This window comes from Drosophila albomicans, chromosome 3, assembly GCF_009650485.2.
Source record: "Drosophila albomicans strain 15112-1751.03 chromosome 3, ASM965048v2, whole genome shotgun sequence".
In the NCBI taxonomy this organism is placed as follows: domain Eukaryota; kingdom Metazoa; phylum Arthropoda; class Insecta; order Diptera; family Drosophilidae; genus Drosophila; species Drosophila albomicans.
The window spans coordinates 33181887-33202291 of NC_047629.2; the positions used below are offsets into that span (position 1 = coordinate 33181887).

General features: G+C 37.2%; 2 protein-coding genes and 1 long non-coding RNA gene across 6 annotated transcripts in view; 1 reads left to right on the forward strand and 2 right to left on the reverse strand.

The window, feature by feature from the left end:
- Positions 1-1691: 1691 nt before the first annotated feature.
- Positions 1692-3742, reverse strand: LOC117571112 (uncharacterized). Of its 3 annotated transcripts, none has more exons than XM_034253099.2 (3): positions 3668-3742; positions 3390-3430; positions 1692-3326 (listed from the first exon to the last, which is right to left on the reverse strand). In XM_034253099.2, the coding sequence occupies exons 1-3, from the start codon at positions 3678-3680 to the stop codon at positions 1752-1754; spliced, it is 1629 nt and encodes a 542-aa protein (XP_034108990.1). In that variant the 5' UTR covers positions 3681-3742; the 3' UTR covers positions 1692-1751. The 3 variants fall into 3 exon arrangements, with proteins under 3 accessions (XP_034108990.1, XP_034108989.1, XP_034108986.2); XM_034253098.2 differs by having other exon boundaries at positions 1692-3335; XM_034253095.2 differs by lacking the exon at positions 3668-3742 and having other exon boundaries at positions 1692-3335; positions 3390-3659.
- Positions 3743-17113: 13371 nt separating this feature from the next.
- On the reverse strand, positions 17114-18553 carry LOC127565650 (uncharacterized). Of its 2 annotated transcripts, XR_007954979.1 has the most exons (4): positions 18187-18553; positions 17424-17466; positions 17275-17364; positions 17114-17201 (listed from the first exon to the last, which is right to left on the reverse strand). It is a non-coding gene; the product is annotated as an uncharacterized LOC127565650 (long non-coding RNA). The 2 variants fall into 2 exon arrangements; XR_007954980.1 differs by lacking the exon at positions 18187-18553 and having other exon boundaries at positions 17275-17374; positions 17424-17518.
- A 1501-nt stretch (positions 18554-20054) lies between these two features.
- The window catches only part of LOC117570216 (ecdysone-induced protein 75B, isoforms C/D), a 110580-nt gene continuing 110229 nt past the window's right edge, over positions 20055-20405 (forward strand). Inside the window, exon 1 of the mRNA XM_034251711.2 lies at positions 20055-20144. The gene's annotated coding sequence lies outside the window, so the exon portion shown is untranslated. The remainder of the gene's footprint in view (positions 20145-20405) is intronic.

Sequence of the window (20405 nt, forward strand, 5' to 3'; positions counted from 1 at the left end):
ATTCAGGCGGAAAATGAAAATTAAAATAAATGAAAAGAAAGAGACATACAATAAAAAAAAGTAAAAAACAAAATGAAATAAAATAGGAACAGAAGCAGAAATAATGCAGCGACGAGGACTGAACTGTTCTGGTTGTGGTTCAATGACCAATTGGCGGCGATGCTATCACGGCTCGACATGGCACGGCATGTGCTGCGTGCTGTGTTTGAATGGTCCACACCTTGCCGCACACTTGGCCGCATCGCAACGCTAATGCTGAAAAGCTAACGATGATTCTTCTGGTCAATGCAAGGTCGATGAACGCATTGCCCGCTGACCGCTTCCCGTTCCACGTTGCAAGTTGCACGTTGCGCGTTGCAACTGATAAATCTGCTGCTGGCGATGCTCAGCCAATAGTTAACGTGTCAAAGCGAAACTTGTTTTGTTTTCCTTTCTATTTTTTTTTTGTAGGTTTGGGGGGAAAACCACGCAGAGTAATTTGTGGCTTGATTTTCAATAAGCCAACATTGCTCAAATCCATGGCCATTTCTATTGGAAGTTATTTATATGGATGGAAATGGGATTTAAGGGTATATGGTGTTGAAAATAGTAAATATACAGTTTATTTTATTTACATTTAAAAGAATTTATTTCGTGGCAATTTTAGTGATAAATCTGCAATGCGATCAGATAATAAACAAAGTAAGTTAGTAAAGTTTGTATTAACAGAGTAAGCAGTACAAAGTGTTCCGCAGACATGCACTGCTTGCGCGCGTATTGAAATATAAGCAGTGCAAACCAAACATTTTGATTATAAGCAGTTCATTTCTCTAACAAGTGTATTATTAGAATTGAGTTCGCTTCTTAAACCAATACTTATTGTATAATAAATACTACAATTAAATATACAATTTTAAATGATTCAAAATTAGAAATATATTTTATCGTTGTATGATAAATAGACGCGCTCCTGATGATGGAGGTGCATTCATTGCAGTGGGCATTCAAAGTGCAGACTACGCATGCGCTGCCAGGAGAGGCGACTCCGATGAGGATATTGGCCTTTTAGAGTTTACTCGTTAATGCCATAATCATGTGAAAGCGAGGCATGCTCCCAAAAGAGACGCCACCGTCATCGTTGTGTGTGGCATCGTCATAACGCCACTCTCACGTGAAATTCATGGACACCGCCTCTGGCATTGACAGCAGACTGTGTGCGGCATTGTGGCATTGGCCGTGGCATTCAACATGCTAGCACATTCGTGTGTGTGTGTTTGCATGTATGTGTTCCGTATCGTAAGGACTTTCACAAGGACTTTCAGACTTATTCAAGTGATTGACATTGCGATCTGCAGCCGCAATTCGAAACAAACACGAGTCCTTGTTAGCTCATTTCAAAAGGTTATTTCAACCAACTGGAAATATTTATAAGCTGCAAACCAGAATTACTTTATTAAGTTGTATTCTTAAAAAAGGCGCAGCTAAGTTTAACTAAACTTGCATATAAAATAATTTGTTAATATTTGAATATTATTTATTGCCTTATCTGTCAATTTTTGTCATGACCCATTCGACTTTGCATCACAGGTATCAAAAGACAAAACTTACTTAATGCTCCTTATATAAAAATACAAATTCAATGCTCAAATTGGAGATACAAAAATCAATAGTAATATATCGAAGTTCTTGAAGCTTTATTATATTAAGAATAGTTCACTTATATTAAAATTTATTAAAATGAATAGAATCAACTACAAATTTTCGAAAATATATCAAATAACTAATGGATCTGTAAATTTCCAACAACTAAAAGACTCTTTATCCTTGAAGGGATTGATTGGCAAAATATTGCTTGCTACTTTCAGTCCAGTTGATCCTAATATTGACTCACGTTTTGATACAGTAACATCTGAATAATCTATAGTTATATTCCTTCTATATTTTTCAAAGCAATTAGCAAATATCGAATCGATTTCTGGGCAGTAGTAATATTTATTCTTTGTTTTCGAATTTCGTTTCTCTTTGGCCATTGTAATTTTACGCTTTGATTCCGCTTTTTCTACCGCAATCCGAATTGAATTAGAGGTCTGACCATCCAGAGGTTCACTGAGTTGTAAATTATTATTATCGTCCAGTCCTGTCATCCCAAGTTTTGAAGGAGTTCTTGCGTCGGAGTTTTCAGGATTATTTATAGTTTTGATTTTCTTATATTTTTTAAAATAATAGGCAAAAAGCGAATCTATTTCTGCGGGGGAACATCTTTTCTTGTTAGCTTCGAAACTTCGTTTGTTTTTGCGATTTGTGATTTCAAGCTTCGAATCCACATTATTTGATGATTTGATGATCAATGGAGAAAGCTCCATTGGTTTTGATTTCTGATTCTCGAGAACGATATTGAGTGGCAACTTATTGTTTGTATCTTCTATTACTTCGAAGTGTTCACGTTTATTGGTCATTTTCATGTTCTTGTATTCTTCAAAGTAACTGGCAAACAACGAATCTATTTCTTCGGGGGAATATCTTTTCTTTTTAGCGTCAAAACTTCGTTTGTTTTTGTGATTTGTGTTTTTAAGCTTTGATTCCGCATTTTCCAAAACTTCCTCCATTGGTTTCGACTTCTGATCCTCGAGAAGAGCATTAAAAGGCAACATATTGGTTGTATCCTCCGGTCCTGCATTTTCTTCAGAGTTTACAGGATTATTTATGCTTTTCAGGTTCTTGTATTCTTCAAAGTAGCTGGAAAATAACGAATCTATTTCTGCGGGGGAAATTTTTTTCTTTTTAGCTTGAAAACTTCGTTTGTTTTTGTGTTTTGTGATTTTAAGCTTCGAATCCACATTTTTCGAAACTTCCTCCATTGGTTTTGATTTCTGATTCTTGAGAACGATATTGAGTGGCAACTTGTTTGTATCTTCTAATACTATGGTCTTACTATTTACTTCAAAGTGTTCACGATTAGTGATCGTTTTCATGTTCTTATATTGTTCAAAGTATCTGGAAAATAACGAATCTATTTCTGCGGGGGAATATCTTTTCTTTTTAGCCTCAATATTTCGTTTGTTTTTGCGATTTGTGTTTTTAAGCATTGATTCCGCTTTTTCTACCGCAATCTGAACTGAATTAGAGGTCTGACCATCGAGAGGCTCACAGAGTTGTAAAATATTGTTATCATCGTCGAGTCCTGTCATCCCAAGCTTTGAAGAAGTTCTTGCTTCGGAGTTTTCAGGATTATTTATAGTTTTGATGTTCCTATATTTTTTTAAGTAGTAGGCAAAAAGCGAATCTATTTCTGCGGAGGAATATCTTTCCTTTTTAGCTGTTGAATTTTGTTTAATTTTAGCGGCACGCTTAAGGTTCTAAATTGTAAATGGATGTATGGATTAATGTAAAGATGAATCTTTTGGACTTACCCCATCGTGCTTTTGAGGAGTGATCCATGGAATTGCACTTGCTTCAGATGCAAATTGTAGGTTTTGTCGCAAAGCAAACGCCGAAGATCCAGTTCGCACCAAGATGCCCAAAAAAGTTAAATTGTCTAGCGACTGCCTAACAAGCGAATCTTTATCATGCTTGTAATACACCACATGATCGTTGATCTTCTTTTCGTCCACAAAACCACAATCAGAGTCAGTGTACTGAAGTTCAGCGATCGCCTTCATAACACCAACATTGATCTCGGTGGGTATACCGAAATTGTCCATAATGAAATCTATAGTTTTTGGAGTGTGTGCTTATGAGTTTAATTATGACACTAAAATGTATTACAAATGTAAATTTGACTTGACTTTCAATTTGACTACTTGATTAATATACTTTGAAAGGAGAAGTGAAATTTAAATATTAAATGGAGTAGCAGAATAAAAAGGAGTTTCAATAAAAGTTGTGTCACCGTATCTATTAATTATAAAGTTGTTTATATTGACTGATGACTGATGTGAAGATGGCAAATCATAACACAACGAAGCTTCATTCCATGGAAACAATTTAAAGAAAACTCCGTTGATCATCGCTAAGAAGTGATATTCCATAAGTCATTAATGAACTATGTTATGTTAAATTATATAAATCAAGTTCTTATGTATACAGTAAATATGTATTTATATAAAAATGTATTGATATAAATATATGAATATAATATTCGATCCCAGATTAATTTTGGCTCTATTACTTTCACGATCCTGTAAATAAATTAATCTGAGATCGAATATTATATTAAAATATTTATATAAATACTCATTTATATATCCTCTGGATTACTCTATCAGTGTTGTATATTTATGTTTATAGCAAAATTAAATTCTTATTATTATTAAATTCTTTGTCTGTGAAATTTCCAACCAAAATTCGTTCATCCGGAGACAATGTTCACAATTTGTACAAATGTGTGATTATTTAAAAAATTAATACAAAATAATTTTAATATATTTAATGGAAAAATAGATGCCGAATAAAAGCAAAAACACTTTTTTATAATTAACTAAATTCCTGTTAATGTCAACGTAATCACAAAACTAATTCAAGCAGTATTTTATTGTATTGCTAATTAGCGACAAGCAGTGCTGGCGCCATCTAGCGTTCATAGCCACCTGTTTTAATTACTGTATGAGTTTTAATGCTTTCATTCAAAGAGTGGCTTCTTTTATATGATTGTTTAACTTGGCTTTTTTAATGTGCAATTCTTGTGCATTTCAATATGAAAATAAAATGCTGTAATCTGTTGACTGCTCACGGAGTTATCCGAGTGTAATTAGCGCACCTCCCGACCTCGCTGTCGGCAGATTCACTAAATGATAAAAAATGCATGACAATTAAAATGAAAATCAACGAAAAGCGAAAACTTTTCACACATACAGGACTACACTCAAACCACACAAACATACACATATGCACAGACACTCTCGCAGAGCTGACTGAATAGAACAATAACAGACTAACCTATTGTAAAATGGGCAGCATATATGTATTTATTTATGTATGTATGTGTGTCTGCCTTGTCTGTGTATGTGTAAGTGTGTCTGTGTGTAAGCATGCATATGCATAGATACAGTCAGCATTTTCCAAAATGGCGTCTCAGGAACAACTCCTGCTGCTTCAACTCCCTCCCCCTTTCACTTGCAGTCGCTCCCTCGCCCCCAACTCACATCATTCATGCATGCATCAAATTGAATGTGTGTGTGTGTGTTTTTGTGTGTTTACAGACGGAGTATCAGCGACAGCGGCTTTGTCTGCTGCACAACTCCGGCAAAATGAAAAACAGCAAAACAGCAGAAAAACGCAACGACAACGACAACGACGACAACGAGAGCCGTTTGCTGCCACAGTCGGTGGCATTGTGAGTGCAGGAGCGGAGCAGGTCAATGATACCAAAAGTTAACCCACACCAGCAAACGTCTGCGTCGCACTTGAGCAATTTTCACAACAACAACGAACAACGAGCAACACAAAATAGCAAAACCAACAACCAAAATAAAACAAAATGCAGAACCAGTTCGGACTGCGACAGCGACAGAGGCAGAGACAGCGAACCAAGCCGCTCCCTTTGGGCAATTGCAAAAAGAAAAAACACCACCCACACCCACGGCCCACAACCCACAGCCCACAACTCACAACCCACATAATAATGCGCTGCAGTCGAAGCCAAAGCCAGCGCCGTCGGCAGCAGCAGCAGCGACAGCGACAGCGCCAGTGTCAAGTTTACGCCACTTCCACGCAAACACTCACACACACACTCACACACACATACAGACAGCGACGTCACACACACGTACATTGAAATGCACACAGACACTCCGCAACCTGGTCATGAACTCCATTTTCAATGGCAGCCATAGCATGCTCACTCTCTTCCTCCTCCGTTCCTCATTACGCCCCTCGTTGGCACAAAAGCTCTTTTATCTTTTGTATGTTTAATTTGTGCAGTGAAAATCGAGTCGCGCATAGAGAGAAATGCAAGAAGAACGACATAACGCAAGAGAGACAGTGAGGGAGCGAGAGAGACAGAGTGTGAGTGAGAGCGAGAGCGGGAGAGAGGCAGCGCGAAAGAAAGAGTAAAAAGCGAATGCGGCAACTGTCTACCTAGCAATCATATGCCCGCAGCTCCCTGACGCCCCCTCACTCACACACATACACTATTCTTCCCCTTTCCACTCTCTCTCTCTCTTCCTCTCGTTGACTCACACTAAAAGCTTCGCTTGGAGCGAAGCAGCGACGCCTTATGCATCATTTATTGCCAAACGATTCTCGTATCTGTATCTCTTTATACATTGCGCTGCTTTTTCCTGTGCAGCAGCAGCAGCGACTGCGACAGCAACAGCAACAGCAACAACAACAACATTGCACGCCACAACTTGAACAACGCGGTGAAGGTCATTGCTACCAAAATTGTGTCTCCCTTTTGTCCTACTCTACTCTCGGCGCGACTCGACTCGACTCGATTCGCATTGCCTCGCCTCGCTTCGTCTCTCTCTGTTCGCCTCTTTTCGCTACGTTTCGTTTCGAGTCGCATTCTCATTCTCATTCGCAATGCTACAGCCCAGAGCAACTATATATATACACTTGTGTTTGTGTGTAGATATACAAATGTATATGCACTTATGTGTGTATGTTTTGTTGTGTGTGTGTTGTGTGCTATGCAACGCTAGTCGTCTATGCTCGCCGCTGTGGCATACACCACACATCCGCATCCACAACATTGCAACGCTTTGTGCTTGCTTTATTCGCTGCACTCTAAAAACGTAGAGCATGGGTTAATGGCTGTCAGCGTTGCCAGATTACGTGGCGTTAACGCCATTTTCGATCTTGCAAAAGCTTTTAGCAAATGGAGGTACTTTAAGGGAACTTATGGATGAGTTTGTTATTACAGTTGATTGGGGAATGTATTTAGATAATAAATGAGGAGTTGATAACCATAATGAATATAATAATTAGAATGGCGTTGCCAGATTGTGGATTCTTAACGTAATTCTCGTTTGTTTTGATAATGGAAGAGGTTTTCAAAAATGAAGCCAGAGTTTCCTTTATTGAAATTGATTGACAACTTTATTTAAATAGTGTCCCAATTAGTTTCTAATTATTTGTAGTATTTTTTAGATATTTTTGTATAAGTTATGTTATATAATGTATTATTATATAATGTTATTATTGAATGTCATGCTCATATTTGAATAGTAAAGAATAGACTTTCCTAATTGTTGGGCTTTGACATGCTTTGTTAATCATATAAAAGGTTTTAAGCTTTAAAAATAATTTTAAAAAGAGTTTTACGGCATTTCCATATAATGTGTTTTGGGTTTACAGCATTGAATTTTTAAACTTTTTAAAAGATTACTAATTATAATGTTTAATCAGATTATATGACTTCACTGGATTTCCAAGTCATTCTTTAGCAAACAGTCTACATTTATTATTTCACCACCGGAATAATTAGATCAATTAGTTACCAGCGTTGCCAGACCTATTTAAAATATATGACCTTAAGCTATATTTATTAAATTTCAGATGAAATGAAGTTGTTATGGCTATATGTTATATCTGATTAGATAATGAACTTGTATTGAGCAAGAATTTGCTTAATTTATCTTACTATAAATTGAAAGTGTTGCCAGATTGCGAAGTTTTACAGTAAAAGCTCAGCTAATTCTCTTGCCAAATGAGTAAAAGGAAGAAGGCCCTCCTCAAAATGTAGTAGCAATGACTTCCATACCGAATGACATTCTATAAATGGGCTGCGATTAATGTGGCAACACTGGCAGCAGCCCTACAGCAAAATCTTGCCGACTGACTGCACGATTGCAAAAAAAAAAGAAATGAAAGAAACACAAAACACAAAAAGAAAAAAAAACTCGTTCAGTGCTCGACCCGTTCCGCTCTTGTGGCAAAAGCAAACTGTGTCTGTGTCACTCAACCCACTAAACTTGCACACAATGCGATGACGAAGTCGAACTGTGGCACGTTCGTGTTGCAAGCTAGGCAATCGCCTTCCCAATTGGGTGTGTGTTCCTGTGTGTGTGCTTGAGTGTGTGAGCGTGTCTGTTGTTTAGTTGCATGCAACATTTTGCGCTGAGTGCTGTTTGCCACTGCTGTCGTTGCTCTGTTCCCAGTTTAGTCTCTCTCTCTCGCTCTCTCTCTCTCTCTCTGTCTCTTTTTGCTCGTTTTTTATGCCTCCGCCACTGCGAGTGCTTCTTCTGCGTTTTCGGCTTGCCCCGTTGTGGTGGCAGCTTGACGTTGCATGCATGCGCTATGCCTGGCTGTTGTTGCCACGTTGGGTTCAATGTCTGGTGGTTGACCTACCCGTACCACAGATTTTCCACAGGACGCATTTGCTTGCTGTTTGTGCACTTTTTTTCTTTTTGCTTGCAGATCTATTTAGCTGCAACATGAAGCTGCCACTGCCACCACCTACATGCCACAGCATCAACGTCGCCACCGTCGTCGTCATCGTCGTCATCTGTGTGACAAGTGAAAACTAAAACGAGTCGAGTTGTCGTCTTCGCACAAAGTAAAAGTTGTGCAACTGAGATAGTTAGTGGCAGGCAACTGTGGCAACTTGATTGCAACTCTCCGATGAGGCAACTGAAATTACACAATGATAGCAACAGCAACAGCAACGTTTAAGCATTTTCCTTTTATGATTTACCATCAGATCTGTGGCATTTGATTGTTGCACACACACAATTCACGCTTCTTTCTCCTCTCTCTCTCGCTCTCGCTTAGCTTCGAGCACTTCTTCTTCTTCTCATTGCATTCGATTAGAACTCATGCATGAGTACTCGAAGTTGTAGTTGTAGTAATCCAACCAACTGGTTTTCCACTTGTAATTTCACTCGCTTGGCAAGTTTTCACATTGCCTCACCTGGTGGCAAGAAAAGCCCAGCAAAACCGCACCACAAACTATTAGAAGATTCAAGGCTAAGGCTGCTAAAGTCTAAGGCTAAGGTCATTGCCATGCGCCGTCGCATAAGTATTCTCTCAGAAATACCCTCGGTTTTGAATCACAAAGGGGTAGATGAGACTTAAAGTATGTGAATGTGTGTTTAAGAGGAATCTTACTTTGTATTAAAGTATTCATATGTTTAACTTGATTTACTTGAGTTCATAATTCGTTCTTTTTATAAACATTTATTTGATAAATAATAAAATAAAAGATAATTCAATCAATGCACTTACAAAGTATTATTTTTGTATTTTAACTAAATCTTCAATTAAGAATCGATGGTCTTAGATTAGTTTATAAGTAACGTCTCTTGAATATATTTGCTTAACAACTTCGGAATAAAATATAGTTCAGTAAATGCAATTTTGTAAAGGTTTTGTGAATAAATTTTATTATCTTTATAATGTGAATATATACGTTTTTCATAAGATATCTTAACATAAGCGAAAGTATAAAGTTTGTTATTATATTACATGTTAATTTAATTTACAATTCATTTGTAGAACTCAAAGAACAACTAAATTAATTTACTGGACTTTGGCTTAATTTGCAATTATTCTAAGTCTCAGAACCCTTACAGGATATCGAAAAGTTGAGCAGGTTATTTTTAAGTCGCTTATCCCACATAAATAACTTCTATCGATGCAAGGTATTTGAATGTAGCTTGAAAAACTCGTTTTTTTCCTCGCAATGCAGCTCGAAGACAAAAGCCAATTATTTTTACAGGCATTAGAGAAAGTTCTAGGTTCTTGGTTCTCGCTTTATGTTTCTAATGCTCGTCGTTCTGGGGAGGAGAAAGTACTTCGAGAAGAAAGTACTGAATTTGTTGTAGTACTTGTAAGTTGGCAAAGTGCAACTGTAACTGCAACTCTGGGTGAGTTACTTAGTCTGGTGACTCAGAGTTCTCCAGAATTTGCAACCCTCAACTCGAAGTTTGTAGACGAGCTTCGCTGGGTGGCAATTCCCAGGCTGTTGTTGTTGTTGTTGCTACTGTTTTCATTGTTGCAATTCCTGTTTACCTCCTCCTGGCGACACGTGTCCAAACAACAGTTATCGGGACACGAATGACAAATTACCCTGCAGAGCTAACGCCACACGAACAACAAACTCACCAGAAACATTGCAGCTTGTGTGTCACTCACTCACTCACTAGAGAGTCCCTCAAAATGTAAACAAATCGAAACAAGTTATCCAAAAAACGGGGTACAACAGAAAGTTTTGGCAAAAGGGGAGAAGGATACATGTAATTTGATTGTTATTTCCAAAAAATGCAGAAATCTTCATCGATTTTTTTCCACTACATAAATAAGGAATAATTTCAATATAGAATTATATAGAATGCATAAAATAGAACATAAATAATAATCGTCAAATTATCATAATATGATGATGATATAAATATGATGATAAAATTATTACATTATATATAAATTGTCCATTAAATTGAGTTGAAATGTTTACAAAATAGATAGAAATAGCATTTTGTACCAGAAAATGTTTAGAAAATTCTTACATACAACAAAATTTTTATTTTTATAATCTTAGGCACTCATAAGCACTTGGTTAAATATTTTATATTATTCAACACAAAAATTAAAATAACTTCATATGACTTCTTTATTCCCTGCCTTTAGATATCAAAATGTCTTATGAAGTTTGAATTAAATATATTCTGCTTTATTTTATACATTTTTACTTTATTTTCTTATGTTATCAACAATTTCTAAAGACATATTCATATGACTTATTTATATCCAAAATCAAAGTTTAATTTTATTCTACGCAAAAATGGTTCCATAATTAAAGTTAATTATGTTTAAGTATTGTAGAAAAAAATGATGTTTTATTTTATAAGTTTTTACTTTGTTTTCCCATGTAATGATCCATTATTAAATTTCCTTCCTGTGTGTTATAAACTTACTATGCTAAAATATTTACATTTGAATTCTATTTTCCCATCTAATTATCCATAAAAAATTTATATAACATCATTTTCAACAGAGTTTGGCAATTGTTTTTCGAAAATGTTGTTAATATGAACAAGTTTATTTATTATTTATAAACAGTGATTACCAATAAAACAAAAGAGTGAAGAAAATCTACTTTAAATTGGGAGTTGAAAACTATCGATAGTGGGCGCCATAGATAGTCAATTTTGAGCCATCGATAGTGACGATAGTGTCATCAATAGTTCTCGATTTCGATGATGTTACACATCCTTATATGCAATTTAAATTCAGTGCATCTTAATCCTAAGCACAAGACAACCTAATAGCTTGTCTGTTGTTTATACATTTTTAATGTATTTTTAGTCTTACAATCACATTCAATAAAATAATTGATAAAATATTGCCCGAGGATAAGCTGCATTTTGTTTGATGCGAGACATTTTATTAAATACCCAAATCCGAATGATTGAAATTGGAAATATTTGTCATCAGCAAATCCGACAAAAATGTCAAATGCTCATGCTTTGCGTCTGGCACAAAAGGCAGCTTGAACTTTGAACTTGTGTTTAACCTGCCCTAATCGTCGTCATCAGGCACATGCAAGCGACGGGGACAGCGATAGCGACGGGGACATCAGGTGTTGCAATGGACACAAAAGATTACTCATCCAATCCCAAAAGCGTATGATTCACAACGTGCTCGCTTTCCTCGCCTCCTCCCTACCCTCTTCTCCCAGCAACCTTAGTGTACATAAAGCAGAGACCAATTCCCCATTGAATATGCATGTTCCCCATGCTGATGGACAACCATTTTCAGGAGGGAAGGCAAAGCCAAAAACCGGGCAACGTCACCGAATCCCTACAGCCGAGAGTCCCTAATGAGTCACTGACCGGGCACTGCTCCGTTTTCTGTGTGTGTGTGCTCGGCTTTTGCTCTGCTTTTTCGACTATGCTTTTTTCGGGGGGTGTGCATAAATCCAACTGGCGTCGTCGCCTCTCGTTCTCTCCTCTGTTTGTCGGAGGTGTTAGGTGACTGACTTATAGCATACATTTGGGCTGAGGTGAATAAAAGCCACAAATCGGTTCAGTGCACGCACATTGACCTAATAATTGGCTTTAATGCTCGTCGTCTTGCGGTAATTCCCCAAAATATTCCAAGCGTCTATCGCACCGTAAACATATTAAAAATTAATGAACACATTCCTGGCTCTAGGTTAAAAAGCAGGTTAATCACCATAAAAATGAACTTGCCGTCTGCTTGGTTGGGGAATTAGAAGCAGCTCCGATGCGACGCTGACCTTCGATTGCTGTAAGATGAATCTAAGATGGGGAGTTCATTTCAGATTAAAATACTTTTCTCATACTTAAAAGCAACATAGCAAGACGGTAAACTTATCTTTGACTTAACAGGGAATTTATTCGAAGTATAATTGCTCCCCTTAACATACTAATTTGTTTCTTATTTGAAGATTGAGTTGATTAACTTATGCGCAGCTCCATTGGGAAGTGAAATTATCGTCGAGGTTTCGTTAATTATTTATGTTAGTATACTTTATTTCTATAAGAAAACTCATATGGAATGATAGACAGATGATGATAGACTGAATGAGCTTCATTAGGTTTCAATTTTTACAACTTTAGAGTTTGAATTTACTTGACTTTCTTGTACATTGATATTATAAAATCTTAATACATGAAATTGGCTTGCGTTCTTTTACTTTTACTGTTTAGTTTTTTGATATTATACAATTTTGATAAATTAAATTGCGTTTAGGTTGCGTTTATTTACTTCAACTTTAACTGTTAACTTTTAGTTCCTATAAATTAAGGTTATTACAGATTCCAAAACGATAATTCATAGATTTAATAGATTAATTTTATGGATTTTTTTCGTAGCCTACATTATTGTAGGACACATATATTTTCTAAACTTTCTTGTACATTTTTCTTGTGTATTTTTAGTTAATGAAATTGGTTTGCGTTCTTTTACTTTTCTTGTTAATTTTTATTGAATAGTGTTACCTACTTCTGCAGATCGTAAAGTAAAGTTTATGCAACATTCCAAAAACTATAATTAATAAAGTTATGAAAGTAGAGTTACCACCATTTATCGAAATTGTATGACTTTTTCTTACTATTGGAAGAAAGCAATATATTTCAAAATATTTCAGAGCATGCGTATACTTAATGTTTATTCAACTCAAAAATATAAAACTCAGCTTATAACAAGCTGTATCCAGTTATGATGAATGTTTGCTAGTTTACAATGCTTCGAGTATGTTCTAGGTAAAAATATAATCCCTACTGATAAAACTACCTGGATGAGCATCAAGAGTAGTTCAAGTGCATAATCTATGCAAATAATTGCGTATACGTAATTGTGTGCATATGGTAGGTAGATAAATAATAAATCAAATTGCCCAGAACTCAAACTGTGTTAACGAATATTTGCAGGAAATATAACAAATGCGAGAATTTCAAGGAAACGCAGAATGTGTGAAAGGTTAAAAAGGACAATGGGGTATTTGCTGTGATGGTCAAACCGCAGCTAGACAATTGCAATTGCAGTGACAACCCTGAAATTAATCCCGTCTGCCCAGCAGCCAAGCTCGTGCCCTTGCCCTTGCCTCTGACCATGTGCTTGCAGCATGCCCCTTTCCATGCCACCCATGCCACCAAATCCCAAGCTCACGCCCTCTCAATGTCACTTGCAGAAACCGGCAGCCGGCAGTCGAGAGTCGACAACGGACCTTGGCAATGATGAGAGGAGTCGCTGCAGCAGAGGAGAGCCGAAGCGGAGAATAGGGAGCAGCAAGTGGAGCCTAGTCCTGCTGCAAGGCTGCAGCTGCCACCCCGAGTAGAGTGTGTGCTGTGTGTGTGTGCAACATTGGACTGTGCATACGGAAATGCGCATGCTTGTGTGTCCTTGCCCTTGGTAGTGGCAATGTGGCAGCGGCTATGCAAGGGTCTCTGCTCATAGTGCCCCTGAAAATTGTTAACCTTCGTGCAGCGCCGATGTACGAAGGACATAAGTACGTTGCAAATGTGCAACGTTGCAACAACATACACAAAACAGCATCGAACATGCGCGTTGCATTTTCTTCTCTCCGACCCAAAAGAAGAGAGTTGCAGAATCGAGTGAACCTCCCCACGCTCCCAAAAATAGTATGGAAAAAGGGTGTCGTCTGGCTGCCCCTGCCCCAAAAAAACGCAACACACAACACAAAACTGAAACAGGACGAAATTCAATGGCTCTGTCATTGCCAAAAGACCATGATATTTAACTAACGTCAGACTGTGAAGGTAAAAGTCGACAAAACGAGGAGAGAAAACCTTACAATATCTGTGAATAGTAGTCTAACCTTACAACTACGAGTAGAGGTCGCCTGCAGGCAGGTTGGCCAAAGCAGGGAAAAAGGAAAACAATACAGTTATTATGGCAACTAAAAAGAAGCTCGGCAAGACATCGCTTGAGGGTTGCAACTCCAGACAGACAATCCACAGAATGTTTGGCATTAAATGTTGACCCACCCACTGAAGATTTTTGCAATTATATTCGTACATTTGTAATTTCTATGCGACGATGTCGACAACAACGGCAACGACGACGACACAACTCCCGGAATTCTGTGCCAAACTTTGCAACCCCAAAAAAAATATAAAGCACACATTCACTGCCATAAATAAGGACACAAAACTACAGAGCTAGACGCAATTGAAACCAAGCGAAACAACTGCGAATCCTTTTAAACTTTTGGTGGTGGAGAAGGGGATACCCTATAATTGAAATAAAGAACATATTTTAATAAGTTTTTAAAGTTTCGAGTAATTTCAAATTACGTGTTTTCTTATGATGTACACTTGATTATCTTAAAATCAATATAATCAAAATTTTTTAAAAATAAAACTGTAGTTACCATTGTTGAAATTAAAAGATTTCAAACTATTTTTGGGAGGAAACACATATTTATTTAAAGTCGTCTATGGAAAGTCAATATTGAAAAAATACTTTATTATATTAAAATTAAAGTGATACAATCAAGAAAGTAATAATATTATTATGAATGAATTTAAGCATTGTTGTATCATATATTTATTAACAAAATCAAAAAATATTAAAATGAATAATTAAGAATTCTTGTATTTTGTATTTTCTTATAATATTTTAATTTCAAGGAATTTTTTTTGGAAAATAAAAGTATTCGTATATAATGCTGTGCGCTTTTGATAATATTATTTTAAAAAGTATTGGGTAAAACTAAAAATTTTAAGTGCCCACATATAAAAAGAAACGATAAGTATTGTTCTTAAGAAATATATAATTCTTAATAAAAGGATTTCCATACATTAGCATTGTATGTTATGATATTCCCTTATTAATATTTCCAAAACAGAGTCAACATCCCAAAAGAAACGCCTTTCTCTTCAAAGAATTATACTTTGCCCTCCAATGCAGATATTAAGTGGAATTATTGCCATTCCTCGTAAATTTGTCATACTCATTTTAATGCATTGTCTAAGGGGTATTATAACAGCGCTAATCTGCAGTCCAACACTTCCGTCGCCATCCCCGCAGTCGCAGTCGTCGTCGTCGTCGTCGTTGTCGTAGTTGCTGTCGTCGTCATCGGCCGCTTCTTGTTCATTGCACCCCCAACGTATTGTACATTGACTTCTCTGGGCTACGTTTTGTTTCCTGCATTCGCCGACAGCGGCAGCGACAGCGACGTCGCTACAATGCGCTGCTCTCATGCTCACGCTCTCGTTCTGGTTCTGGCTTCTGCTTCTGGGCGCTGTCCTCTCTCATGCTTTTACGCTCTCTCTCTCTCTCTCTCGCTGCTGTCGCTCTCTCTCGCGTTGGGTGTTGGTGAGCGACATTCCCATACCACGACCTACCTTACCCACACCCACAGTGTGCGCTTTCAGCTTCAGCTTTCTGCTTTGGGCTTTGGCCATTCTTCCATGCACAACTCCAGCCCAGTCGGACTAGAGTCTGATGGTGTCTGCTGTTATTGTTGTTGTTGTTGTTGCTGGCAACGTTGACGTCGCAGTCGACGCTGCTGCACCAATTCGCAGTTCGTTTTCATATTGAAAGTAGAATTTTTCACTTTTGCAAATTTCTGTCTCGTTTCAGTCGCGTTAACGACGTCATGTCGCACGTTTGTTCTCCACTTGGTTTTGCTGCTCACAGATCTGTCAGACTAATGTCAGCTACAGCTTCAGCTCCAGATGCGCCACAAATCTTGTTTTTATGGTCGCCTCTCTTAGTCTGACGGTATACACATACAGCATAAATTAATAAACGATTAACTTTCATTTTGTTAATGTTGAGAACTTTCGGTCGAACGCGAGAAGAATTATCCAAGTGAACAAATTATTTAATTGTGACTGTTAAAAATTAAAATATTCAACTAATTGGACATTTTAAAGTGTTAATGATCATTGTGATGTGCTACAAAGACTGTGTAACAAATGAAAATAAATATAATACATAAAACTGGGACTATTCACAAAGGAACTCTTTATCTTATATATGGTTCTGTAGAACTTTTCTAGTTGATTTTAATTTATGTAAAAAAAAGTTGTCTAGGTCTTTGTTTACTTCTTTTAGTTTTTTTTATTGTCTGCACTCGTCAATTTGACCTTTCACTCTCAGCATCACTTCACCCTTAACTAAATTAATCTGTCACGCCCCCAACCCGCCTTTGAACTCCTCCCACTAAATGCAAATAATTCATTCTTAAGTCTGTTTATAGTAGTAGTAGCTGTATATATGTCTGAATGTAGAGCTCATCTCATTAGGTTGTCCAAATGTCTGACTCATTCCACCCCCAACCATACATTTGCACAACTTTAAACTCCAGACATTGCAACCCTCATTAAGCCCCAAACCCCGACTGTCTGGCCGAAAACGGGGCTGCAACTCCAATTACCCACACAGCCATCACTGCGCCTGTTCACCCCAATAACCCCATCACCCCAATCCCACTTTTATTTTTTACAGTGCGCTGTTCACTCAACTGTAGCGCCGCTGTAGACGCGCTGTTAAGTAACAGTGACACACAGCAATTGCAATCTGTTAACCTTGCCTTGGTATTGGTGAACTTGACTAAAACACGCGCTAGCCTAGCAGCGCTTTGCTCTTACGTTTCGCTCTCTCGAGCTCTCTTGCTTTTTGCTTGCTTTATGTTCTCTCTCGCTGTTCGTTCAAGTTCTTTTGCACACACTCACACATGATAGTGTATGGGTAGTGTACTTGTGTGGATGGCGAGCAATGAGCATTCAGTGTTAAGGTCAATACATTTGTTGTGTTTTATTTCCACATGGCTGCGACTTCTATGTAGACTGCACATATGAGGTTGCATTTTGTTTGCTGATTAATTTGCTATTGAATGTTGTTGCACACACGCATACGCACACACACACATGTGTCACACATATTTTGATTGCGGCTTTTGTTTGGGGTCAAACTATTACGGCGACTGTGACGATCTGCCGTTTGCGGAAGCTTTTTAATGCTGAATTAGCCTTGAATTAGTTTTTACACTTTTTTTACAATTGACTCACTCAGCTATGCATCATTCTTGACATTTGAAACGTGACTAGAGTACTGTTAAAAAATCCAAATTATTATGTTTATTTTTGTAAACCACAAATCTGTGTAACGAAGGAAAGAATAATTTTCTGACCACTACAAAAATTAAATGTTGTCATTAGAATATTAGCTCATAAAATGGGTTTTTTGAGAATATCATTTTGATTATATTTTTAACTTTCGAATTATTCGAGAACCCATTTTGTAGGTCAGTTTATATATTTCCTGAACTTTTTTCGTACTTCTTAGAAATCTTTGTTTTCTCAGTTGATTTCATTGAAGCAAGAAAGAGTATAAAGTTGGTATATTTTTGTACAAGCAAATTCCTTTGCTGTTGCTTGCTGAAATGTGAACCTACCTCAATGCGTAACTCAGTCTGTTGTTGTCTGCGTGTTAGTTTCGTCTCCTACGCACCATGGCAAAAAATCACCCAAAACGCATTGTTTATTATTGGACGGAAATTGCCACCCACTCAAACTCCAATATCGCGTGTGCAGAAAGTTGCCAAAAAAAGGGAAAGAAAAAGAAGAACAATCCTCAATGAAAAAGAACAACCCCCAATCATGCAACTCCATTTGGACCCCACTCAGTCTACAAATTGTTAACCCCAAAACGGAAAGGGGGGTTTTCACACGTTTCGCTCGCCTTCTCATTCGCGTTTATTTTTGTTTATTTATGTTTTGGTTTTTGTATTCTTTGCAGCTTTCGTTTCCTCATACAAAAAATCGCTCTCACCTTCGCTGCGTTCGCTCACAAGTGGCGCTCTCTCACTAATGGAGCGCTCTCTTAGTTTTGGCGCTCTCGCTGTCTGTCTCTATCTCGCTCAGACGGGCCCACTTTGCAGTGCAGTAGAAACAGCGATGTCGGCGAACGGTTTTCACTTTCATTGTGCAGCTTATTCGCCTGTTCTCTCACACACATACGTACAGAGAGCACACACTCTTGCTCTCAGCAGGTTCTGCTCTGTTCTGTTCTGTTCGTGTTTCGTGTTCTGGTCTGGCAGCTTTTGCGATTTTCAGTTTCAGTCAGAGAAAGTACGGCGCACGCAGCGGTTGCGAAATTCAAAGCGCGTCCCAATTAACCATAAAGCAAAAGCATAACAAAAGCATCAACGTTAAACTAATTTTGCTTTCAAATTGATAATAAATTCATTGAAAACAAAATGTGCAATAATAATAATATTCAATGCAGTCCCCTGACATCGCCCAGCTGCAAAAACAGTGATTGAAAACCGTAAACCATAAAACGTACTCCTCCGTGTTTCGGCTTCGAGCTCCCGTGTCCGCATCGCATCGCATCGCATCGAATCGAATCGCGTCGCGCTGTGTCCTTGTCCTTGTGCAGCGCCCAACGAGCGAAACAGCTGTTGGTTGGTATTCTAGTTCTCGTCCTCGTCCTCGTCCTTGTCCTCGTCCATACATCCTCGACCACATCCTCGTCCTCGTTCTCGTCCTTCGTCGGATCACCTTGCTCTTGAACGCTGCTGCGAGGCGCCCTCCAATGTCAGTGCCACAGCCACAGCCACACTCAGAATCAGAATCAGAGTCAGAGCCAGTTCCAATGTCATCGTATTGAGTTTTCGCAAAAACATATACAATATTTTCGGCACTCTACTCTATGCATGTTCATATTTTGAGATACATCCATATCGACGACGTGTATCTATCGGATACATATTCACATACGACAACCCTTTGGCAGCGCCTCAAACGTTCCCAGCTGTTGCTGGGAAAGCAATGCACATAACCCAAAACAAAAACAACAACAGCAACAAGAATATCACAAAACGAAATGAAAACGCAAAAGGAAAATCACCGAGAATGTTAGACGAGAATTGTGTAGATATGCAACAGCAGAAGTTCAATTGTCTCGCAATGTGTTTTAACAAGTTGTTTCTATTAAATAAATGCATAAATTACTATTCGGCAGGTGCAAAGTTCAAATGTCTAAAATAAGCGCTAAAAATAATGGAAACCCCAACAACAAATAATTATTATTAACAAAGTGACATAATCGCGATTCATTTACTTTCTTTAAAAGAAATTGTGTCAGTCAGACGGCCTTCAACAAAAAGCAAAGCTCACACGAATCCAAAATACCCAGCAACAAAAATAATAAATTTATAATCACAACTATATATTTTTATAACGGCATTTTACCTGTACGATTGTACAATAAAGAAGTTCGATAAAAAGTTGAAAAAAACAAAATAAAACAAAAATTTAATGCTCAGGTGAAACAAATTTAAAAATAAATAAAAAAGTAAATTAAGCAGCAATTGTGTTGTATTTTGTGTGTAAAATTTAAATAAAAAATATAAAATCTATTTTTGGAGCAAAAGCATAACAAATATATATTATTCATAAAAAGTATATACATATAAATATAAAATACAAATGTTAAACTACAATATAATGTTAACATGTTAACATTCATCTATAATCACTACAAACATCAGTCTAATTTCAAGAATCTAATATAGCAAAACATTTGCGAGTACTCAGCATCATCATAAATCTATCAACTATATATCCAACAAATGCATTAAATATATACATATATATATATATATATATATATATACATAAATATAATTATATTTTTGCATATTATTACTCAACAATTTTAAACAATCAACAATCATCAATCAAGCAAAGAATCAATCAGGTCTTTATATAATTTATCAAACAAATGTAAGTTCACAAAGAAAACTTGATATAATTTATGGAAATTACAATTTCACAATCTAATTGATGTTTTCATTAAGTAATCGGAATATAACAAGCAACAATTAACTTTTAGTTTGGATTTTACAATAAGTTTGAAAGCGTTGTTGGCGATTAACCTTCATTTCCATATTTTGTCTGTCCGTCCATCTGTTTAAACGCCACAATCTCTGGTTCCATAAGAGCTAGAGATTTGAAATTTGGAATATATCTTCCTGAATGCTAAAG